The sequence below is a fragment of the Diadema antillarum genome, unplaced genomic scaffold, assembly GCF_040938485.1.
Source record: "Diadema antillarum isolate AM-2024a unplaced genomic scaffold, OU_Dant_1.0 seq00000209_RagTag, whole genome shotgun sequence".
In the NCBI taxonomy this organism is placed as follows: Eukaryota; Metazoa; Echinodermata; class Echinoidea; order Diadematoida; family Diadematidae; genus Diadema; species Diadema antillarum.
Genome location: NW_027271267.1, coordinates 169,002 through 195,558, shown reverse-complemented (window position 1 = coordinate 195,558; position 26,557 = coordinate 169,002). Strand labels below are relative to the sequence as shown.

General features: G+C 39.4%; 1 protein-coding gene across 1 annotated transcript; it reads left to right on the top strand.

Moving 5' to 3' along the window:
- The first annotated feature begins 799 nt into the window (after positions 1-799).
- On the top strand, positions 800-23,104 carry LOC139728982 (RRP15-like protein). The gene is made up of 5 exons (XM_071639908.1): positions 800-1,037; positions 19,382-19,662; positions 20,054-20,148; positions 21,702-21,912; positions 22,820-23,104. The coding sequence occupies exons 1-5, from the start codon at positions 914-916 to the stop codon at positions 22,991-22,993; spliced, it is 885 nt and encodes a 294-aa protein (XP_071496009.1). The 5' UTR covers positions 800-913; the 3' UTR covers positions 22,994-23,104.
- Positions 23,105-26,557: the final 3,453 nt, after the last annotated feature.

Sequence of the window (26,557 nt, the reverse complement as noted above, 5' to 3'; positions counted from 1 at the left end):
CTCTGTCGACATGTGGAAGAAGAAGAAGAAGAAGAAGAAGAAGAAGGAGGAGGAGGAGGAGGAGGAGCTGGAAGAATGATGTTGCTAGAGAAGAAGAAGCTGAAAGAGGAAGAAGTTTGAAGGAAAAAGAAGAAGAAGAAGATAAGGAAAAGAAGAAGAAGAAAGAAGAAGAAGAATTAGAAGAAGAATAATAATAAGAAGTAGTAGTAGTAGTAGCAGCAGCGGCAGCAGTAGTAATAGACTCAGGGGCGGATCCAGGAATTCCGTAAAGAGGGGGCGCGTTTACAAAATTAAAGCGCACGCACCCCTCCCCCCATTTTTTTCTTTTTCTTTCTTTTGTTTCAACAAAAAATAAAGGGGGGGTGCGCCGGTTGCGGCCCTCCCTGGATCCGTCCCTGGTAGTAGTAATAGAAGTAGTAGTAGTAGTAGCTTATATTATTATTAGTAGTAGACGTTAGCAGCAGCAGTATAGTAGTAGTAGTCGTAGTAGACGTTAGCAGCAGCAGTATAGTAGTAGTAGTAGTAGTAGTAGTAGTTAGCAGCACATTATTGTTTTGAAGCCACCGTACAATATTCGTGTTGTTTACTTCACTCCTATCTTCAGCGAGCCGTCGCACACGTGTGTCATCTTTTTACATGTACGTCTCACAATCACAGTTTACTAGTCGTAGGCACACGGCCCTCCTCCACATCGCACACGTGTTACGTGCACTCACAAACCATCACCAGTACCTACTGCCTGTTCAGTTATGGACGGCGCCTGATATCGCATCGCACACAGCTACCTGAACACTGAACAGCTAAGCTCATTAATTGGTTTGTACTGTAGTATTAGGCCTGGATTCGATTCGTCGCGAAATTGCAAGAAGTGTTGCGTTGAAACATCTCAGTAACACAAAGACACCCTTGTAAAATGTCTCTGGTCAAGCCAAAGCAAAGGAGAGAAGCCGTCGTGAAGATATCGTATGACCATGATGACTCGGGCAGTGATGACGGAGACGTAGAGAGTGGCTGTGAGGAGGACGAATCGACAAGAGGTAACGTTAGGGGTCGGGGCCTAATTACGGTACTTAAAATTGTTAAACCTATCATATCATGTAGAGTGAAAGTGTTAAAATAAGTAGGGGGAATAACCAGTATGGTAACCGGTAAGTTTTATGGGTGCAGAATTGGCAGAATATGGTAATCAGAATAAGTTTACTGCCTTATTCACTTGTCTTTATGAATTATTGTTACGCGAGTCGTTCTCATTATAGTCTAGACTCTATATCAACTTAATTATTGAATATTGCAGCGGCTCAAAACACGCTTAACATTACAAACTCCAGTGCAGTCTCCTCTATAAGACTGCCACTATGAGTATAACCTTAAACCTACGAAGGTGTGATACCAGTCTTTTCTCTTTAATTTTGTTTTTGTGTATTTGTGTGTGTGTGTGTGTGTGTTGGTTGTTGTTGTTGTTGTTTTTTTGTTGTTGTTGTTGTTTTTTTTTTTTTTTTGGGGGGGGGGGGGGGGCAATGAAAGTGTGTTGTCACTCTGGAGTACTAGAATGTAACTAGGCCAGAATCTAGATAAGTAGATATCACAGCTGTTGATGTGCACTGCATCTGGTCGGGCAGGCTAAATTTCACCGTTCTAATTCTCGAGCCCTAGGTTCTAAATGTGAATAGAATTCTAGAGTTATTGCAGGCCCTGGTAATTAAATGCAGAGGTCTAATTTACAGAATATGCAATGGGGTGGCCAATTAATTACTCAGTGCACCAGCAACGCCCAACACGTACATGTAGTCACCCAGGGCTTATCCAATCACCACTGCACCAGTCAGCAATTGTGAAATTGAATTAAAATTGTATATTAATTGTTATGGACTGTGTGGAGCACTTTGAGTAGTAGAACATAAGTCTAGCTAGTTAGTTCAAGTAGAATCCGAGTTTTAAATTGCGAATTAAAATTGGGGAAGAACATTGTTGGCTGTTCCTAACAGAATATTTTCATGTAGGGTGCCTAGTTTACCACACTCCACAGCCCATGCCAGGGGTGGGGCCCAGGGGTAATGTTGAATACATATGACCAATTTGAATACTCGACTCAAGAGTATTCAACAGTAGGGCTAGGGGCACTGGTCCGAGAACAAGGATTGTCCGCATATTAAGCGAAGATATCCTCGAAAATGTGGACAAATCACATCCTAAAAGATGTGAGGATCCTCTCCATTTTAGCAGATGTTTTATTTTTTTCTTAGACGTTCCGTGGCTTTACGATTATGTACCGATCTTCATGTGAAACAGATCTTCGTTCAAAAAATGCCCCTTGTTCACCATCTACTTCTGTGAGTTGTCCGTCTTCCAGAGGATTTATCGCGCGTAATGTGAAAGTCACTGTGCTGCCAATAGCAATACACACATCATGGACTCGGAGCAGACAGAGGAACTTGCCAATGCAGTTTTCAGTGGCATTGTAGCAAATTTGAACGGTATGATTATTTCTGACGGATATTTCCTGATAAGATTTGTGAATATTGTGATTACCACATATTTTTTTACTTCCAATTGACTCTTTTGGCGACTATGTACCTTTTATTATGTGATTCATAAGTAAAAAAATTGAGCAAAGAAACTGGGATTCTATCGGGATTTGAACCTGAGACCTCCAAATTGCTAGCCCAATGCTCTACTGACTGAGCTTTAGAAAGCCCTGGTACGGTAGTACACTTCTTCACTGCCTTTCGACCACACAAGCATCAAGAATCAAGGGTTTCTTGGATAAACATTGTACTGGTGCTTTCTTGTAGCTCAGTTGGTGGAGCACTGGGCTTGCAGTCTGGAGGTCTCAGGTTCGAATCCGGATGGAAACTCATTTTCTTTGCTCAATTTTTCATGTCTGAATTACATACATTTCTTATCAGTTTCCCTGTGTCTGTGTGTATTTCTTGTATGTGGGTAAACTAAGCGATTCTGTCATGTACACATGTACAGATTGCTCAATGATGCATGGACGTATTATGTGGTATGGCAGCTGCCTACGCTAGATTATGCATAGTAAATGCAGGCACATGTGCATTTAAATAATCCCAAACAAAACAAACAGCAAGTGCTTGTATTTGAACAGTTGAATGAAATTAAAAACAAATAGAAAACATTTAATCAAATATACTGGAGTGGTATTGATTAAATCTAATGCCCAGTGATCTAAATTTATATAACTTGATATATGGGTCTAGCATTGGTAGCAAGCAAAAATACTAAATATGATTGAATAAAATACTATATGTAATATATCATAAGCAATAATTGTAAAAGTGACAGTCATAGAGAATGCAGTGCTGAGAGTTTAACCAAACTGTGTTAATAATGATAATAATAGTCGGTTCTTAGAATGTATAATACCCTAAGATAGTCTCAATATGTGTACAAATGGAAACAAAATCTTTCAAATATTTCTCTATTCACATGTATTTAACAATTATCAAAGAGATGAGTTTTTTAACACAGGTTGAATTTATCAAAATCCTTAATGCATCTAATACTGAGAGGGAGATTATTTCATAGTGATGGTACCATTTTTCCAAAAGCCCTATCACCAAATGTCTTTGATTTGACACATATTTCAGAGAGGAGATTTCTTTATTTTGAGCGCAGATTACGATCAGGATGATATGGCTTGATGAGTTCACAAAATCTGAAACCTGATACGGGCTCTTATCGGCAACCAATGAAGACTACAAAGGATGGGAGTCGTATGATAAAATTTCCTTTTGCGTGTTACAAGCCTTGCGGCTGAATTTTGTATCTGTTGGAGTCCCTTCAGCTGAGAGTCTGGTTCTCCAATGAGCAAACCATCATTATTATCCAGATCTATGACTATTTTTTTTTTCCATGAATCATTGTATCTATATACCGGTAATCAATATACTGGTATTTTATGTTGTTTAAGGTGACCTGGAGCTCTCACCTTTCGGTCCGCTGTCAACTCCAGAGCTCGTCATTGTGGACTCAAGTGAGGGGAGAGGCCAGTATGGTAAGAATAGTTCCAAAGTTTCTCTGCATGATTGATGTTAACCCTTAAGGGGCGGGGGGGCAGAATCCACCCCCCTCGATCTTTCGCACTATAATTCAGTAACGCGAGAAGACCTCGTCGCGAGGCTTCTTGACATTCTTTGTTCAAGTCTCGCACAACTTTTGAGACCAAATTTGCAACGTCTGCGCATGTTTTAACAAAGCCACGCTCATTTTTGTAACGGCATGTCGCCCCAAAATGGGCACAATTTGTGATTTGGTGTACATTTCCTATGGAAAACAGTGCTCTGTCATGTAAGTCATAAAAACCTGATTATTTTTACAATTGATCACTTTCATTAATTAATTTTATGCTAATTATGGTAGAAAAGTGGTCAGTTACAATTTCCAACAAAAAAGAAAAAACAAAAGTTGTAAAACAAAGAAATACATAAGAAATTCTGAAAACAATAAAATACATAAGAATTGAAATGACTATTGGAAGTTTTTGTGATGTACAATTGTTGAATATGCCAAAACAGATTTACAGACCAAAAGGTAGGCTCTCAATGCTTGTAATTAGGCTAAAATATGATCTTGTGCTTAATTTGCATAATTAATTAATGAAGATTGAAAATTGATTGTTTCAAGAAATATTATGGCACAATCTTGTAAATTATGACGTGGGTGTCACGCATGCCAAATTTCATCACGATTGCACCTCTGATGGCCGAGATCTCGGGGAGGGCGGAATCCGCCCCCTCCGGTTTTAGCATAGCCAAAAAAGCCCGGCCTGAGTAGTCTAGTGTTAAAGGATACATGCTTTATTGATCTGTGAATATTTAGTTTTCAGACTACCGGTATTGCATCAGGAGCAGATTATTTGTTAAAAGTGTAATGTATACCACATTTCAGTTCTGTTTGAATCTAGTTACAAACTATATCTTTCTTTTTTTATTTCATGGACCTCAAAGAACTGGTGGATGAAAATCAAGAGCTGAACAATGAAGGACCAAGTGAACCTGGTGAGAAACATTACATGCACATTGAAATGAATAGCTCCCATTCTGATTTTGTGTTGATACAGTGCATATTTGTATATTTCTTTCCATGAAGCTGAAACATTTCTTATTGGTTTTTAAAATATTTGTATTTTTTGTTCTTGTCTTATTACACAGATCTCAACAGCATAATAGAAGTTGAGCAAGGTAAGATTCTACATGTATGATATATAGGATAAATGATAGCGCTGCAGTACACTCTTCTCTGAATCTTGATTAAGGTTCAATGATACTTCTGCTTGTTGCATAGGCAAAACTAGAACTAATACTTCAGCAAGAAATGTTACTCGGAAATGGCTGTAGCTAAATTATGTCAAACATGTAATTGTACGTCAAATGATCTGTAAATAAAAATGCCACAAAATGGATATATATGCCCATAAAGAGCACCAGGTATGTTTTAGGCTAGGGGTAAAAGTAGTTGTGCCTTGAGCATTTATTTATTAGATGGAATTGGCGCCTTATAAGTCACATATATTGTTGTTATTATCAGTATTTCCATCATTATTATGTCATTATCATAAAATAAAGTTGAATGACGAACAGCTTATTAAATTTTAATAGAAGCTATGCTCCTATCATATTGCTTATACATGTATCAATTCTGTCACTACACTCAACACTTTTGAGTTAGTAGATCATTAATATTATTTCTATTCTTCTCTTTGATTTATTGTATATTCTTGCAGGACTGGAGAACACAACTGAAATTCCAGAAATTGATGTGGATGAGCTAGAAGGTACACGTATGATAACATTGTGCCTGAGATTCATTTTGCTTGAGAGAAAAAAAAGAATTAAGGAATATGCTGATGTCCTTTGTAATCAACCCTGTAGAACTGAAAAGCCAGGAAATATCAATTCAGTAGACTCCCATTTAAACGAAGTCCTTGGGACTGGCTGTTTTCTTTCATTTTGTTGAAATTTCGTTATAACACAACAACTAAACAATAGAAATACATAGAGTGGATAATGCTGCAGCCTGTATTTTTACTTCGTTGTAACCGGAATTTTGTTATAACCAGAATTTTGTTATAACCAGAATTTTGATTTAACTATGTTTGTTATAACAGGAGTGCACTGTATGGCAGATATTCGTAGATATATGTTGAGATCATGGTATTTCCTTAAAGTAGATGCGCCTAGGCAGGAATACAAGTAGCCATTGGTTGGTTGATATAACTTGAAAGCACTATCAGCATTAATTTGTGTTTTTGTGTTTACAGGAGTACAAGTTCGACCACTGGGATATATCAAGGACCCAGCAACTCGACGAAAAAGATTTTGCGCCAGAAAAAAAACTCTGTTGGAGAAGGTATGCATAACAGTCATATCGCATGTACACATGCTATGCGTAGATTAACTCTAAATTAACATGCATTAATCAAGTATGCATGGTCCATGTTATGCCCAAACACATAAATGAATTATTGAATAGGAAGAGTTCAACCTGCTAAACATCCTTAAAACACATTTGTATTGTATGCAGGCATGATATTCTGTAGATTTAAATCTAATTTCAGATTTTTTTTTCTCAAGTCTATACACATTTTGCTTTTTCCATGTATCAAAATCACCAAAAATATTTTATTTTCGATTTTTTCAACACACCTCAGTATCATCCCTGTGTATGTTTGTATTTTCAGTCATCTCTGACACTGTCAACATTCTCCTGAATATCTTCATCCACTCCATCAATTACTGCACGTTGCTCTTCCAACACTTGGTAGTAAAATTCAGTGTGCTCCGCCTTGAGTCCAGATTGTATTATATCCCTCACAAATTGCTTCTCGTCCTCTGATTGGTCGAGAGCACTGTAAACAACAAAACGTAATTCTACCATACAAATACGCGTATGACTATTCTCCCTAGGGAAAATGGTAAAAACTATACCACGCTTGTGATTTTCGCGCCTTTTTTGCTTCGCGTCGCGACGCGAAATATTTCACGTGTAAATGAATGGGTATCGCAGCACCTTTGCTTCGCGAGAGATTTCATGTACAAATGAATGGGTATCGCGGCGCCTTAGATCACTGCACTTCGCGAGAACCACAAGGCACGCATACACTCAATGCGACACGGGTTACGTTACAGAGACTCTTATAAAGCCCTCATTCTACCTAAAAAGAAAAAAATTGTATTACGTTACAACAGAGTAGGCGATATCGTAGATCTATAATTAGACAACAATAAGCAAGCTAGGGTTCTTCGACGTACTGTAGGCCTTTGGGGAGTTCATGCTTCGCCGTTTGAAAGTTGGTCTCGCAGTTCACTAACTCGAGCGACCCACCCGAAAGATGTTGCCAAACGAAACTGCAGTAGATAGTAGGCCTGCTTTAACGTTACCGCCAGTTAAGCCTAACGTTAGTTCTACCTGTCTAACAGTAGGCCCTATTTCCCGTAATCTCATTCCTAATAATTATTTTTTCGAGTGTCTAACGAGTTAGTTAGAGTCTAACTTGTTCACTGTTTACGTTAGAACACCGTACGAATCACACGAATTTACAGTGGCACTCGATGCTTTAATTGCTAGAATTTTTCCAGTGCCTAATCTAACCTCATACGCTGTTACTGAATGCTACCCAAATTTACAATGTATACTTGCATTTTAACAGGAAATGATAGTCCATATTCATGTACAGACACCTAGATAGAAAGACGACAGAAAACACAATCAACTGCAGCTCACAGTCACATCGTTGATCAGCTCGAGCACGCACATCACCGCACTGGCAACCGAACGTACTTGTTGACAGATCGGATAGGCGTATTGCATGTATGAAGCGCGTAGTGACTTTGCAGTTTGCGCATGTTTACCAGTACGTTGTACAGCAATGCACCGAGTACACTTCAGCGGCTGAGCGCGCAGTTGTCTCTTCATAGTATCACGCGTACGCGCTGCCCTCCTGCTGAGCTGCTTTCCCGAGCGTGAATGACTAGTCAATCTTCTTGAAAAGTAAAGCAAGATGCCCTTTAAAAAAGAGGTAAATTACAGAATACCAGCAGTCGAATACTCTTATATTCGTTGGGAGGGATATAAAACAAATATACCAGGTCAATTTTTCGAGGCACCGGTTGAAACTATGTGCCTTCGGTGACTTCAGTAGCACTATTTTCTTCGGGGCTGCGCCCCTCAGAAAATAGTGCTACTGAAGTCACCTCATGCGCATAGTTTCAACCAGAGCCTCTCAGGCCTGGTATATTTGTATACTATCTTATGATGTATTTCTCCCAGCTTTTTGGTGTTCTGGTTATTTACTGGAGGCTTGTTCACAAGTTCGATATACATGTTAAGTTTCCTTGCTAAGTTGATAAATATAACACAAGAGAAATTGAATTTTAGTTGTTTTTTTCACTATTCTCTTTGTTTGCATTTTCTGAAATTGGTACTTGCACAGGCCAAAGAAATACACATCATGTGTGGAGCAACAGTAACGCTGGAGTTGAAGGCGGAGACTGGGAGAGTATACACATATCATTCCCACCCAGTGATGAAGAGAAGCGTTAAATTTCAGGTAGGAACCTCCCAGCTGCCATCAAAAGTGTCACAACGGCCAGCGCATCACACGCCAACCAAAAGTAGTAGACTTCTGCCAGGCGGCAAGGCCGGCCCATCTCCTACTCCGTATGGTACAGCGAGATCACCTGACGCGCAGGAGCTGCCAGCGAAAAAGAAAAGAGCGAAGAGCAAAAAGGCAAAGGAGAGGCCTGCTCGGAATAAGTGTCGTGCGTGTAAAATGGTCTACAAGAGTAAGAAGGACAAGAATCTGAAGGAAAAGAAAGGAAAGTAGGCCTCGTGGCTAGGGTGTGACATTCCAGCCTGCAGCTACTGGGCTTATGCATGTTGCCTGAGCATAAAACTTGGACCAAAACAGAATGCAAGAAAGATACCATTTAAGAGCTCTGAACACAAGTAAATCCTTACGTTTTCCGTAGAGCTCTGTTTTCATTCTGTTTTGTTTTGTTTTGTTTTTGTCTTTCTAGCCTGATTATCTATAGAGGCACATCTCTTCACTATGTCTTGCAGGTTCTTTTGCCATGGTATTAAAAATCAAAGCATTTTGTGTAAACTTGCCAAAACAATTTAATTTGTAATGTGCTAGGTAAGTGTATTTCTTCTTTTTGTATTCTTGAGATGAATTGTGACATGGCCTATTTAAAGGGGAAGTCCAGACAGTTTTCATAATTTCACATCATGTAGTACCTGAATTGACAGCTCCATGTAAAGATTTTTGAATTCATTCTGGTCCTTGAGCAGAGAAACCAATACTGTGAAAAACCCCAAACAAATAACACCGATCAAGAATGATGATATAGGGGGCTCACATATTTCAGAAATGTAGCAATGTAATTTTGTTACAATACCACATGCTTAACTACCGGTAGTTCACCTGAGTAGTATCTATGCATGCCTTCTTCTTTAGTTCTGTTTCCTTGAGCCCCCAATCATGCATTATGATGGAGCTGCCATGTCATCACCCTTGTTCATTGTGATTTGTTATATATTTTGAAAACACCCTTATTCCTCATCCCAGTCAATATAGATTCTGAAACCCTTAACCCTGTATTACCAATTTATAGTTATTCAAATGTAAATGTGTGAAAATTATCTGGAGGTCTCCTTTATATTTTTTGACATTCATGGAAGATATCGATGTTGAGCAGTTATAGCAGTGTCAACCAGTACTTTACATGCATTGTATATCTATATTACCAAACCTTCGTAGTGTCGTCAAATTTACAAATGATCACGGTGTATTGAACCATAAAAATTTTCACACTTTTGAGCTGTAAGTTGAAATGAAAAAGGCTGCTAATGCCACAAAGTTTGTACTGCGATAGCAACCTTGTATCATGCAGGATATATATGTACACGTACTGACTACTTTACTGCCATGTCATATTTCCATGAATGTCAGTTGTGGAGCTTGTTAACACATTCAACCTGTGAAGTACAGTAACTGCTCTTAGTCATGATTTTAAACAATCAAGCCATATGATTTGTATTAACTTCGACTATATCGCCAAAAATACAAGAAATACAAGAACTATTGGAGAGCGGAAAGAGCAGATGTTCACACAGTCACTTTGGTTTTGTCAAGCTCGTATAATATCACAATGCGCTGGCGCAATTTACAGAGTTTGTGTTGTGAGTACTGAGTACATCACATCTCTCCCCCCATAATTCTGTTAGTGTCCAAAAATGAATAAGTCCATCATTATAATAATTCACTAAATGATGAGTAAAACTGAACTATTTTACCAGTCCAAAACATCCAATTATCATTCCTTTATTCACTATATTCAGATGAATGTATTTCGATATTTTGCTTTTGTGTGTGTTGTTGTTGTACCAATTGGTGGGATTTATGTAAATGCATACAGTGCACTCCCGTTACAACGAACACGTTTATAACGAAATTTCGTTAAAACGAAGTAAATCTTCTGGTCCCAAAATTATCACTATTTAAGTCTATGGTACAAAATTTGCTTATAACGAACACGGTTGTAGCGAAATTTCCGTTACAACGAGGTCTTTTCCGAGCGCCACATATATAGAAAAACAAAAGAAATGTGCTCCATTACAACAAAATGCGAATTGCTTTCGAAAATAAGTAGCGGATCAAGCATATATAGCGTCTCTGCATGGGTGAACGCATCTCACCACTGTGTGTTCGCTCCTTGTGTCACGCACAGTTTCTGAGGGGAACTTGCGTTTATTATTATAATACAGTTATCCCATCACATTTCACATAGCTTTCCAGTGTATGATGAGTATTCAGCAAACAGAATATGATATATATACGTGGTTTCCTTGTTTTCATTATACATTGTATTTGTTCGGTTATAACAAAATTTTGTTATAACGAAAGAAAACTGCCGGTCCCGAGCATTTCGTTATAACGGGAGTGCACTGTAATAGTCTGGAGGCTTTCTGTTTTGACTTGGATACTGCTCCCTGGTAGTCTGTTGTCATGATGAATCTCCAGTGTTTTCATTTTTTGGGTGGACCCAGGTGTCCCTATGTCCACCTGAAAATTGACGTCTGCATCTGAGACCAGCAGCTTCGTTACTATCGGCTCAGAGCTGGTTGCTCATTTTTCCACTTTTTTTATTTCTTTTTTATTCAGGTGTTTGGATCTTTTTCATGTACCGGTACTGTATATTATTAGTTGTCCATGTTGATTCAAATTTAGCTGCCAGTATGTGAGGCTAAAATGTGTGTAATGCTTTCAGTTGAGTATCTTTTTTATAGTCTCGTTACATTTCTCATATGATCATACATTGCATGTATGTAATGTGTCATTATTCATGATCAAATAAGAATGCATCTCATACCACACCTGGGCCCTCGTTTTATCAAAAGATGAATTTAACGGTAAGTCAAGATAATCTATGATTAACCTCTCATATTAACTCTAAGTCCACTTAATCTATGATTAACTTCTAAATCCGTTTTATCAAGACACCCAGAGTTGAAATCAATTCCAACTTCCTCCCAAATCAATTATAAGTTTTCTCAACCGCTCCAAATCCATGATAACTTTACAGTTGATAAAATATCAACTCTAAGTAGAGACAGTTAGGTAGACTCAATTCTAAGGCAATTTACAGAAGAAAGATTACTGTCACACTTTCCTAGTCCAGCTGGGGTCTTGTCACAAATGTTTGTCTGTTAACTGCGCACTTTCTCTAACATTTAGTTGCGTTTCTTTCATGTAATTATGGTCTTTTCCTTGCATGAAATTCACGCAAGAGGAAATAGCTTATGCAAACAAGTGTTTGGATCTTTTTCATGTACCGGTACTGTATATTATTTGTTGTCCATATTGATTCAAATTTAGCTACCAGTATGTGGGGCTAAAAAGTTTCAATATATATATGTATATCCACTTGGTCTACTAGCAGTTGGTCTATTCTCTGATTGTCTAATACATCGGCTAAACTTATTTGGTCTATAACTACACATATCAGTTTGGTTTGATTGCCATTTGGTCTAAATTATACTTGGCCTAATACCCACTTGGTCTAATTGCCAATTCGTCTGGTGACCAAATGGGCTAATTGCCACTTCGTCTAATAAGTTTTTTTCCCCCATTTCATCTAATGGCCATTTCGTCTAAACCAGTTTGTCCAATCATCAGTTTGTCTACTTTTTGTATAGTTGACACTTCGTCTAATTACCATTTGGTCTATCCCTGACTCAGTCCATAATCACTTGGTCTAATATCCAGTTACTAGTGTCTCTTTCCACTTGGTCTACTAGCAGTTGGTCTAATTCTCTGATTGTCTAATACCACATCGGCTAAACCTATTTAGTCTATATTTATAAGTTTGGTTTAATTGCCCATTGGTCTAATCTGTACTTGGCCAAAATATTATTTTCTTTCTCTTCTTTTCTTTTTCTTGGGGGGGGGGGGAATTCTTTTGTTTGGGTGATATTCTATTCAGCAAATGTGCACAAGTCTCTATCATTAGCAGACTCTGGTAGATCTTTCCAGAATTTTCTGCGTGACTCTGGCATTTTTGGCATTAGTTTCTGGAGTATTTTTGCTTCCTTGGACAGTGCGATTCCTCGAGCTTTTCCCCTTGGAGCTGGAACTTCTAACTCATATTTGGGTCTCAAGAATTCCACTTCCCTGTGCTCCATCTCGTTGAAACGTGTGCGAAACTTCATCTGCCTTGACCCACGTTCAAACGCCACTATTGCTGCATCTGTTACGAGGACTGGAGTGACTCGAAAATACTTCTTACCACTGACCCAGGGGAAGAAATCATCTTCCTTCAATGACAGCACTTCCAGTCCTTTCCTAGACTCCCTTATAGAGGAAATCAATTCAGTGCAGTCGAAGATGTTTCCAACTTTTCTTAGAACTTGTTCGATGTTTGCGTGAACACTGTCGGCGGCAATGTGGGCATGGCCACTTGTTATTGTATCATTATTTCACAACCAGGAAACTTAGATGATAATAATAATAATAATAATAATAATAATAATTGTTTTGGATATAAACTCCAAATTTTATTGTCCAAGAATGGAAATTCTTTTTGCCCAATTGATCGTGGGCCCGGCAGCCACTGAGCAGCGCCAGTTCGACGTTGCTCTAACCTTTTCAACTGTTGAACGGTAATTAAGTATAAAAAAAAATGATTCTTATAAGTTTAGATAGATATGGAGGGGTCTAAATTTTGGTAAATATAGTCTAGATCTAAATCTAGATTCTAGGCCTATCTAGATCTAGACCTTGGCCTGGGGTAGACTCTAAATTCTGTTAAACTCTAAATTCTGTAGACTCTAAATTCTGTAGACTCTAAATTCTATTCTGTTATAACACTAGTCAGAGTTAACACTACTCAGATGTGGGTCTAACTGTTACTATCATCAAATTGTACTCATCATCAATCATCATCATCAACAACAACATTATTTTGTTGTCTAACACTAGGGTCTAGATCTAGATCTAATACAAGTTTTACAAAGTTTAAAAAATGTTGATTGTAAACTTATTTAAATGGCTGCTAGTAACATTTCTGGTCATTAAGTTCAATCTACTGTAGATCTGGACTTAGTCTCAGAAAGTAAAATGCTAGGTTAACGTTAGTAGATCCTAGTTACAAGTTGGACTTTCTCAGAGACTATGTCCAGATCTACGGTAGATTATAGTAGACCTAATATTAGATTGACCTTAACATGTCAAGTCTAACTCTATGATTTAGGGTTAACTGTCAGACCTTCCTCACTAAATTTCTACTCATATTTTCAGCTCACCTTGATTTTCTGGTTCTGGCCAAAGCCATGTCCACCATGACTTTTCCTCTGCAATTCATGATAGATTTGCAGGCATGCCTGGACCGCAGAAATTTTTCAGTCACTGTGTGAATTTGGCTCTGCGCGAGCGAGCGATCGAGTGCGTTGTGCTGCATGCTATGATGCTGCGCTGGTGGCCGTGGTTGCAAAGATCGTACACTGAATCTCTTTGATGATCTTTGGTGGTTGACATTGACGTATTTGACTAACCCATTTAATATAACAGATGATGACTTTTGTTGTCGGGAACATGTACCAAACATTTCACCCTCAGGGTTTGAAATGCTATGTCGGGAGGCTATAAGTCCCTAGACTTCATCTCTGGACGTACACATGTATAACCTCCCTCAATAGCATTTCAAACCCTTCGGGTGGAACATTCAGTATGTTCCCTCCTCCGCCAATCATCATCTATATAATGTGCATGCAGCATGATTCTGCACTGGCACTCTGCACTTCTGACTCCCATAGACTCTGTGCTCCAGAAATCAATTTGGTGGGCAATCTGCACATGCATTACCTTTGTCGTGTGCATCAAGTTCTGCGGCGACAATCCATCCTAGAGGAGTATGACGTTCTGTGTAATTGTTGTTCTCTCTCATTTCACCTCAATGAAGCTTTGAATAGTCTATTCCAATCAGAATGTCAACAGCCCCACTATTTCTGTTGAGTTCTTCTTTGAATCCAAGGTGATGTATCCAACTGCATCTCAGAAATATTGTCGTTAATGCACAGCAACCCAGCAGCAGACCTTAATGGACTGGAGTTCCTTTTCGGACAGCTTTGATAGGCACTTTGTACATTTTCATCTTGAAGACTTCCTCTTCTCCACCCAGCTTGGTAATGGAAATAGATACATTGTATGTCCTTCCCTTTCAACTGCATATCATCAGTGAGACTAACGAGCATAATCTGAGCTCCAGTGTCAAACAGGATATGGCACTATTTCTTTTTTTTTCCTTGGCCTAGAACTTCTGCAGTAAGAACTGATAGAATGGCTTTCTTCCAAATGGTGAATGCAACATCCACTGTGTGCTGCTTGTGTACGAATACAGTAGTATGTTCTCTCTTAGGGACAATGGAAGCAAAGTGTGCATGTTTTCAGGTGATAAAGATGTTCCACAACCCTTGCGAGGCTGTCCTCTTTGTCGTCTTGCTGACACTAGAGCCGATTCCATTACTAGTCCATCAGGGAGGTGTTGCTGGTCAAGGGGTTTACACAGTGCAGTGGTTTGGTCATCGATGAGGGTTGATACCATGCATGGTATGGACACACGCTCTGCTTGGGGATGATATGATTCCTCCTCTCAACAGAGACACGTCCGAGCTCTGAAGGATACTCCCCATGGATAATGTTGGTTAGTGTACAAGCTTCCTCTTTCCTCAGATCTGGGAAGGCTGCCCTCACAAGATGAGTAGGATCACAGTGGTCAGTGTCGGCATGGACTAGTTGTTCATTGTTCTATTGCATTGTATCCAGTGATGGGTATTTCATGGATGGCATCAGTGACAAGCACTGGTACAGGGATTTTGTTTTGGGGGTCAGTGGTAAGTTGGAAGTTCACACCAGCCATCGGAGGGGATCTTGGATCCATTTGCTGCAGAGAGAGTGAGGTCATCAGATCCTTACAGTTTGCTTAGGGGCCTGCGCTGCATACTTGGTAGATGGGCTGACTTCCAGCTTCTTGGAACCAGGGAGACTTGAGCACCAGTGTCCCACAGAGCTTTAGTCCTAACTCCACCAATTATGCAGTTCACGATGCATTTCTTCCCAACGAGACATGTGATGCATGCTTGCTGAGTGGGAGAAATGGATTGAAGGTTGGACTTCAGTACCTGTGGTGGTGGGTTTCTGCTTGTCCCTTAGCAGCAATCTCTCTCCATTTCCCGCCTGGTTTTGGCTGTACCGATTCCGGCATCCCCAAGCAAAATGTTCTGCTGAGCCACATTTGAAACAGTGGTCACAGCTATCCCTGGTATTGTTGTGCTTGCAGTTCCTGCAAGCACAGCTATCCCTTGTATTGTTGTGCTTGCAGTTCCTGCAAGCACTTTGTATTCCTCCTGTTGGTCGGCTGTCACTGCGTGTGTCTGGTCATTCCTGATGGTGTCCTTTATATCAGATAGCTGCTGCTTAATAAGAGCAACATCTGCCATTCCTGCCCTCAACTCTGCTATTTCTGACATAAGTGTGCCCTCCCATGGTTTGGATTTTACGGTGGCTAGCTGAGTCTCATTAGGTGCCTCTTCATTTATACTTTGAATGGCTGCCTTACGGGAGAGCGTACCCAAATTTTGCTGTCGTTCTGTCTCCCGTCCGGCAGTTTCATTCAGTTTCTCAGAGTTCCTCATCTTCTGTTCCTTGGTTGTCAGTCAGGAGAGGGTGGACCTTGTTCCTCTCTGCTTGGCTTCGCAGTCCTGTGAGTACAGCGTGAAGGAACATGCTTTGAATCAGGGACTGGTCATATTTTAGCCCCGATCCCCACCTCTTTGCTTGCGAAAATTACCGTTTGATGTAGGTCAAGGGCGCGGACAAGGAAAAATTGCGCCGACTCTTTATACTCCTGCGTGAGTGCAGATGACTGATGGTAGAGTTCGGTTGCTCCCTTTTCTTGGAAATGAGCCCTGAGCATCTGTCTCAGCACCCGGGAGGGTGAGGTCAGAGAATCCTTCCAGGTAACTCTGTAGGGCTGATCCTGATGTCCTCATCTGCATGTCCCTTTTTTTACTCCGCTCTCTATTTGGTGGATCAAGCTAGACAGGGAGAGTCGGTCATTCTGTCCAGTTTCGCCAATCTGGCCTGATATCTTAAAGTCACATTTGGTGACATGGACAAATTGAACTATTGTATCTGGCTTCGGGGGGCTGATGGAGGATGCATTTGGTTTTGTTTCAGGTTCTCTTTCCGACTCATCCCGTTCCTTGTCCTGGCTCTTCAAGAGACTTGCGATGTCTATGTAGATATGTTCCTCCTGATGTCCTCTTTTTCTACATCCTCACTGTTCAGAAACCTTTGTATTTTTTGGAGGAGCCCCATCTTGCTCTCCTTCTGTCCTGTGATGTCGTCGTAACCCGCGAACTTATGGTGTTGACACACCATGAGCAGTGCATCAGGGCTGGCATCATTTAGGAGGTCGATAGCCTCTTGGTAGCTCTCCAGCAGTTGTTCGGCCACGGCGTAAGTCGTTTCGTATTGGTGGCTCTGTGGTTCCCATACTCCCTTGGGTCAGAGAATCCCCCTCGCTTGCCCCAAACCTGATTCTGCCCACAACCCTTACCCTCAGGACCTACCAACCAATTATCTACCACCTACCTGAATGTGCCCATCAACATCTGCCCATCAGTGTAGGATGCGTATCACTGGACCGGCTGTTGTTGCCCATTTGGATTGAAGTTAGTCAGCATGAACACACTGATCCCTTCGTGGTTACCAATTTGTAAGGCCCAGTCCCAGGGAGAGGGATGGTTGTGATCACACTCATACTCTGAGCTGAAACCATGAAGAGAGAAGGAGAACAGTTGTTGGAGTGTGAAGCATCATAGTAGAATGTGATGCCTCATGTGGTCAGTGGTTCCCCAAACTCTCTGCAGCTCTGGCTGAAACCACTCTTGTATAGGGAGGATGGATTGAAAGCTTGTAGAGGGACTATATGACTGTGTGACTATTGAAAATAAGGGGAGCCTGTTTTCTGTACTCTTGTGGGTCTCACAATTGTAATACTTTTATCCCCATTTTAGTTGTTTTTACTGCATGAATTGTTTGTTGTATTCATGTTGAATGGAAAACAACCTTGAACGTTCACTTAAATTGTAAATTGTAGGCCTACTGTTATTCTGACCAACAATGATATTGTCAATAATGTTCAAACACTCACAGAACACTAGTACATTACTAAGACACCACCACCTCTGCTACACTTACATACAAAATCTTACATGCGTAGTACATACACATTGCATGTATGCAAGTTTCATCAGTGACATAGAATTGAAAATGCTGTAAATGTGTCATACAGGACATTAGTTCACTTAGCCTTTGGAGGATGGGCTGATTTTGCTACAACATACATTTCTCCTTAGATACTTGCCCGAGTATGCTTGGGACTCATCCTCAACAGGTTAAGAACTAATATTGTAGTAAATGATTTACGGTCTTGACATGCCTGACACTGACCACTTCACTATGGTTATCTACTTGAGATAAGAATGTGTATATGTACTTTAGATTGAGTGCTTATATGGAACACATCTGCCCTTCACTTGCAGATCTACCCTTCACTTGTAAGAATCCTTTACAATTTGTATCCTGTAATATCCATATTATCCTAGCATTTAAAGTACAAACATTGCAATAATACATTTCCATCTATTGTGTGTAATATCTCCAATTGTATTTTGGTTATGGTTTTAACATGAAATATTGTATGTGATTTGTTGTATTTTTTTTTTTAAGATGTGAAATAAACTTGAAATTTTACATCACCATACTCATATTTGTGTAGAAGAGTATTTTGTTCACCAAATTTGACCCATATTGCCTCTAGAAACGCGAGAGTTACGCACACGGACATGTACTGCTGTGCAGTAGCAGTACATGTCCATGTACCCTTCTGAATAGCTTCAACTTACAACAAAAGGTACACATGGATGGGTACACAGAAAACGATTGATTGTGGTGTACTCGAATACAGAGATGTTCCCTAGAAATGAAGAAAATGACCAGAGTTGATCTACAGTAAAACATGCACATCCCAGTATTTACGGACAATAACATAACTAGCGATAATCTCTGTTTATTGCACATTGTCCTCATTTACAAGGATCAAAGCCTGAAACAACTGACTGTCTCACCTTTGCATCCATACTTTTGGGGACATTCTTCATTTATCGTGATGCCACTCGCCAAGAAGGTGGCAGCTTGCGACGCCCTCATTTAATGGGAAGATCCTCTTGTACAAAGAGGATCATCATAAACAGAGACGATCTTCATTCTCGGACCTGTGCCCCCTACTGATAATGGGAATAGAAGACCACTTCATGTACATTGTACTCTGTACCTCGTAAAGCAAGGGGAATGATTTACCCTAACATATGTTAGTAACAAGTTAAGGGAATGTGTACTTTTCATAAAGAATGAGGTTTTGCTGTACTGTATTCTCCTTATATTTTCTTTACATCATTGTATGTTGGTTTCCATACGATGTCACAAAATATTGTAATTGTGGTCGTCTCATCAAGTGGTGGTGGCACCAAAATTTATAACAATTCATAATTCTAAATCAATGAATAGATTGTCTGATTTTCCTCAAACTTTTCCACAAAACTTTTCCTCAAACTGCTGTGTTGTAATATTGTTGCAATCACTCAGTCCAAATGTGTATTTGTTTTTTAAATGTGTAAATGTGTATTTGTAAATGTGTATTTGTGTAAATGTGTATTTGTTTTGTATTTTGAAAGCATATGAACATCAACAATTAGTTGACAAATTAAACTGAATCTATTCTCCTTTTCCCTTCAGAAGATGAGCCTGCAAAGAAACCATCTCTTCAAGTTCCACCAAAAAGCAAGACACAAGCTAAACGGATGAGGGGGAGTGATGGAGAAGACGAAATGTCAGATGGAGAGGATGAAGATGAATCAGAAGTTATGCCAGGAGGAGGAGGAGGATGGGCTGATGCCATGGCCAGTATTCTGCGGAAAGAAGCACCAGAGGGAAGCTCAGCTGTGCTCGCCAAGTCCAAAGACTATGCCAAAGCCAAAGAACAGGAGCATAAAGAATTCATGGAGAGATTAAAAGAGGTAAACTTAAGATATGTGGATTTGAATATTAAAGCATGTTTGATGTGTGCAATTTTTCTAATTTCAACCAGAATGATTTTTGCCTATTTTTTTTTTTTTTAAATTCTAGACCAGTGTAGTTTACAATCTGCAGAAATTGGCAACCCTTGTGTACTCTAGGCCTACTTATCTTTATATGGCAGTAGTAGTAAATATTAATATCTATTGCAATATCATATCTGTAGATGGCATGTTATCACACAAGACTCTGAGAGTAATGTCGAATTTGTTGCAAGCAATGGCCATGTTGTTCGTGCCTGTTTTAAGATTCCATGTTTGTTTTGGTGTTTGTTTTTTTAATGCAATTTGTTGTGTCATTTGAATAATGTGCTTGTTTCATTTCTCCTTACAGAAACAAAGCAAGAAGAAGTGGGAAAACATGGCAAGGGCAATACCCAAAGTGACGGACAGGGAGAGAGAGAGGGCTCTTCAAAGAATCGCAACAAAGTGAGTCCCCCCCCCCCCCCCCTCCCCCATATACGAAGGAGATACCGTATACGTCGAATATTTCGTAAGGTTTTTATATTCACAAATTTTGCAAGTCGGGTGCTGTTAGCGAAATTAAAGACACATGAAAATATTGACTCTGATCCCGATGTGGATGTGACATATGCATGTGCATTTCTCCGTTCAGTACGGGACTCCACAATCGCAAATTTAACCACTCGCGAAATCGTCAGGAATTCCAGATTCGCGAAAATTTAGACTTGCGAAATATATGGCGTATACAGTAATATACTGGATATCTCATCAGCCCATTTTTGCGGTACAAGTAAGTGAAGTTACCGCATCGCCATCTTACCACACATGCTCAATGTAGATTTGCACACATTTTTAAATAGAAATTGTCACGTAGATCACATGTTGTTGTGAGCTCCCTACACAAATTTATGAGCAGTGTGCTTGGTAAGATGGGAGTGTGGTGCCTTCAAAGCGATTGGCCTATGAGATATGCAGATACCTCCTATTGACATCAGTGGTTTCCTTATCTTTCTTTTGATCTAATCCAAATGAATTCCCTTCCTCTTGACAGAGTGAACTGCACATCAAATAGAATGTAAAGGCACAAATGGATGATGGAGGCATTTTCATTTAATGGCTACAAAAACTGTATGAAATGTATCTCATTGTTTTGTCAAATGCACGGCGACAGGGTTCAGCTTTGGTCCACAGAGTGTTGAGTGGCTGAGAGATAAACCTTGCAATGTGCTTCAACTGTTTCATGCAGCATGAAAACCGATATATCGGACTGCATAACGCTTACACTATGGATTTTACATGGGTCACAAATGACAGTGATCTCAATTTTTTTTTTCAGACATAACCTTGCGACAAATATTACAAAAAAAGATATTTGGATCGCAGTATGGACATACTACCACAAGTCAAATACCGAAGTTTCATTTTTGGACAATAAACAAAAATGTGAGAAAATAACTCATTTTTAGAGACCCAATTTTCTTTTTTGGAAGCTAAGTTTCAATGTTATTTTCACAGGTTTATCCTTGATAAAACCCAAAATAACTAGCATTGCGAGTTAGAGAATAGTTTCTCCTGCAATTTGCTGTATAGATTTTATCATTTGATGGCTTCTAAGGCAAATTATTGCGATTGTCCTGCAACACTTCCTCAGCGGTTTTGCATAAACGTGTTGTTAACTTTATGCAAATTAGGCAGCGAGGTCAAAAGCTTTTGGCAAGTTAATTGCACCATATCACCGAGCCTGTTAAGTTCCTGCCCAAGAAACTTAATTGGAGGGAATAGGTTAATGAAATTGTTTGTTATTGGGGTGTAGGAAAACAAACAGGCATGAATGAATTTCAATACATTAAAGAAATGGTTTATTGAGTTCTCTAGCAGAAATTCACTGAGCATACAATGTGCACCTGTTATTGTAGAGCAAGCCTCTGGTAAGCTGTGTGAACAAAGCTTGCATAGAATTTGAAGACATCACAGACACAAGTCTATTACTTCAAGTGCTTTTGGTCTCCACTCACTAGAGGTGTGGTGCAGTTATTCAACGCTGTGAAAAAGCAGCAGAAGACGAGGGAGGAGAAATTGAAAGAGGTCGGCGGGTCCCAGAGAAAACGGGCCAAAGTTGAGGCCTCTCTCACCAAGGGAGATTTCTTGGACATGCTGAGGGGAACACCAGCTCCATCAAAGACGGACTCCAACCCAAAGAGCAGGGCAGGACTAAGCTCATCATCACAGGTTTGTTGTGCTTACTTTTTTGTGTAAGTGCAAAGATGCCAACTGTCAAAGTAAGCTGCCGATAATTGGACTATAATCCCTTCCTACGTGTAGAAATCTATGCTTTTGCGTGCAGTCAAATTTTGGCATGTGAGGTTGAACCTTGGTGCAGGATTTTCACTTTTTTCAGTATTTTGTGCTGTTTTTGGCCCAAAAATACTGCAGATTTCTTGGATAATACAGTTTTCCCAAAAAATTGAATTACTATACATGTCTGTCGCAAAAATAGGTAAAAATACCTTTTTTGCACCAAAACATGCCTTTCCAACCATCAGAATACTGCATTGTTGTTCACAAGGTGTCATCTCTGTAAATGAATCAGATGCTTGAATGAACAGAGGGTGTTAGTTGAAGAAGAGCATGTTGCTCTAAATGCTGATCAGAGGGTGGCATTACAAACAAGCATTAATTTGTTAGGATTTATTGCAAGAAAGTCTGTTTTTCCTTATAGCTAGATGATATTAAGCATATGCCTTCCTACAAATATCTTGTTGTAGTTGGCTGCCTCGTGGAAGAAGTGACAGTGGGAAGACTTCCTTTCATTCCCTCGCCTCCCCCCCCCCCCCCCCATAATTTTGCTTTACCACTCTACCTTACCCTTGTTAACTTGCGCATGCACACATGTGCACATATTTGGCTATTTTGGGGTATTTAATGCAGGGGACATACATGCAAAGGAAGTCTTGCCCTCTTATGTAGTACTGGTATTCAAGTCAAGCATATATTTCCTAGAAATGACCCAATTGCTCTATCTTGCTTAATCTCAAGCAAGTGATAGAAGGCACAAAACAAAGCTGAGATACAAGTTTTTATATTAACATGTTCTTGACGGTATGATCTATGTCTTTTTTTTTTGCATTATGCTCAGAAGCCTGCAACAAAGGAACATCCATCGTGGGGAGTCCTTCGAGATGACTTCATGCTTGGCGCCAAGATGAAGGACTGGGACAAGGATGACTGTAGCGACGAAAGTGACCTCGACGACGACAACGACCAGAAGTCAGATGAGGAGAACAGCGGGTTTTCGTCGGACTCGGACTGATTGGAGAGATTTTGATCGACACGGACAACTTCGCGGTTATGGGCTTTCAAGCAAGCTCTCTGCTCTGCAGGTCAGAGGCCTTTCTGGAAGTGACTCCAGGAAGTGTGTATTGAGGGGCATCGACCTTCTTTGCTCTTGACTCGTAGATGCATCATCATCATTCTACATCTGTGCCAGTAGCAGGAGAGCTGCAAAGTTTTTATGCCTTCCTGATATTTTCATGTCTACCTTCCCAAAACCTCCTGGAGATGTTCTGTGGATGCTTTGCATTCTGATTTTACCCCCAATTGCAAAGGCAGGTATCCATGATTGGCATGGTAGAGTCACAACATTTTTAGTTCTGCTGGTGTTGAACGTGAATACCAAAACACTTTAGAAGAAGAATATCACTGCAGTAGAGAACTAAATCAATAATATAAACTACATCAATAATATTAACTACATTAGTATAAATTACATTGATCCCAGGGCTGCTGTATGTCTTTATGTGGCCAACCTTTGAGACCCCCATGAGATCCCGAGTGCAAATTTGCAGAGGTAAGGCTAGGTGGAAAGCAAACCTTTTGGATGGAAGAGTAAGACTGCAGTGCTGATTCCTAACCTTTATACACTTTCCTGTTTGACCATCTGATTCTGTATGATAGTAGTATTAAGATCATAAAATATCGGATGTTAATTCATCTTGAAGAAATGACTGAGTGGAATGCACATTATCACATTAACAATGAAATTGATATGATGTCTGCTGAAAGCCTTGTTCTGTTGAAAGCTTTGTCCTGCATTGGCCACATATTTTTAATTTGTAATCTAAGTTTATTGTTTGATTATTTTCCATTACACTTTAACCACCCCTCCCCCCCCCCCCCATAAAAAACAGAAATTATCAAAGATTACAAAATGGATGGGTTGCCCATTTTAGAATCATTATTAGAATGATTTTGTTATTCCATGGGGTTCAATAGACATAAATATTGAAAATTATAATACTTATGTATATATTCAAACATACACATAAACACAGAATGAGATACACTGTGTTCTCCTTTCAGGAGGGAAGTTTATTGCTTTCCCTTTTTGATCAAGTGCCTGTCATAGTCACATACAAGTATCACCATTTAGAGGCCATCATTGTCGACAAGGCAATCTTGGAAGTCACAACAGATTATCTTTCCTGTAACATTACTGCTACAACTTTTTTTTTTTTTGAAAGTTTCCAAATAAATCCTATACTTTCTGGTACAAATAGACCCATGGTCTCTCAGAGTTTAATGTCAAACATGGACTTGAACAATTACAAACATTCTGAGATGCCTGTTGTATTTGTTTGCTGCAACTGCTCGTCGGGTGAATGGAACTAGAGGTGATATATTTGTGTGTGTTTCCATGCAAACTTCTCGGCACTAGTTGCCAAAGGCCAGTCTGATTTTTTACCTTGTGCATAGCATTCAGTTTAAGTTCTGTTGTAACCGTTGGCAACTTATTCATGTACAATGTCAATGGCATTTTGTGGTGCTGGTACTGAAAGGTTTTTATAAGTGCCTGCCAAGGGCAAGCTATGATGTATCAATATAACAGTTGTTATTAACTAGACATTTATAATTTTGACCAGTTATTACCATTACCAGACACAAATGACTGAAATAAAAAAAAAAAGGTAAAGAGATGCTAAGATACTGGTTCTCTAAAGCTTAATTGAAATCAAATTTTGTAGAAAACCACCCTAAAAAATAAGTAAACTTAAAATTAGTTGAATAGATTTTAATTTTCAGTCATGCAAATGTGACTCCATACTTGACACTTGCCTTCTCTCTCCACCTGATCATCAGGATTCATCCCATTTTCTAGACTTTAGTATCCACTATTCTTTTGTTTCAAAAATTCAAAATAATAGTACAGGGCCCCGTTTTATCAAAAGATAAAATCGATTTTAAATTTCCTTACCACACAGGCTGCCATAGACATACAGTTGAAATCAACTTTATAATCAATTTTAACTCTTCATAAAACAGGACCTAGTGATATGATTAAGATAATCAGTGATCACGAGTTGAGATATAGGGCAATCAATGCTTCACCCCCTCCCCCTTTTGTATGTTTTTGCTTCTTCTTCCCCACCCCCCCCCCCCCCACCCCCAGCCAAATGTGTGTTGAGGGGAAGGGGTGCTCCAGTCCACTAGTTCTCTGGCTCCTGTATGGGATAAAGTAATAATTACAGAAAGTAAACATACCCATGTGATGACAATTCAATTTATTTCCAAATAATCATTAAAAAATACATAGGATTCATGAAAATGTGATATAACTGAACATATTTCATCAATTGGAAATACAGAGTATAAAGAACAATATATGATACATGCATATGTGCCAGGAAGGTGGATCAACAAACACAAATTGAAATGCAAAAAAAAGAAAAAAGAAAAAAAAGAAATTGATAACAGGACAAATGATTTGTGGAGGGATCATGAGAAGTTTTTATAGAGACATAAAGTTCTATGAAACTTGTAAGTATGATCCCAAGGAGGTATACATAGTAAAACAGTTATGTCCAGATCTTCCTGCATCAGTACTCATAACTGTGGGTCAGGTTTTTCACCCACTTTTTTTACCCTAGTGGTCATCATTCAGTATAAGTCAAATGATACATATGCAATATAATAGACTGGTACAAAGTAACAAGCTGATATACGTAATAAAGGTAACTGCACAAATGTGCTCTGCCTGTATACTCCTCCTTTTTTTTCACAAAAGTGGACATTAAAACTTGATAATGTAAGCATCTCATTTGTCAGTTGATAACAATTAAAGTGAAAAAAAGAAGAAGAAATGATTGTACAGCAAAACATAGTGGAATTGTGTTGATATAAACCAAACAAGCCCAATGCCCCAGCAGCTCTCCACAGCTGCCCCTCCCGACCATGTTCTCTTCATGCAAGTTTAGGCTGCATAATACCCTGATGGTTACGATGCGAATGGTGCATGTGTGTATGCATGCGTTTGTACATGTGCTGCAGATAAATATGGATTACATATGATTCATAATTATAGAATTCATAACCAGGTAGGTTGTGAGCTTGGTTAAGCTACTGGTTTCATATTATACTCTATGGTGAATTACTTATTTTCAGCATTTCATAGCAAGTTTAGCTTGAAAGATACTTGAAGAATACAATTTCACTTCAAAGGAGAAGATTAAGCATATAATCACTGTCTTGTTATCTTCATGCTCATAACATGTGACCGCTGCTCCTCGTGAGAGAAATTCCAGCACAGTCATGGCATCGTCGTTGTCTGCGTTGTCTGCATTGTTGAAATACGTCATCGTCAAATGGTTTTCTGAGCTGTAAGAAGTCCTGGGGACACATGTCCCTTACTGCTAGTGTGATAGGACCTGGCGACACTGGAGGTGCCCCCCCCCTCCAGTTTTTTTTGGCACCTTCTTTCTTTTTGTGCTTGAAATCTTAGCCGCTTCCACTGGTCTTAAATTTGGATAGTGTTCCACCTTCTTCCAAACTTTGTTTAAAACAAAGCTGTTATCTCCTCCCATGCTTTCTTCTTTTCGTC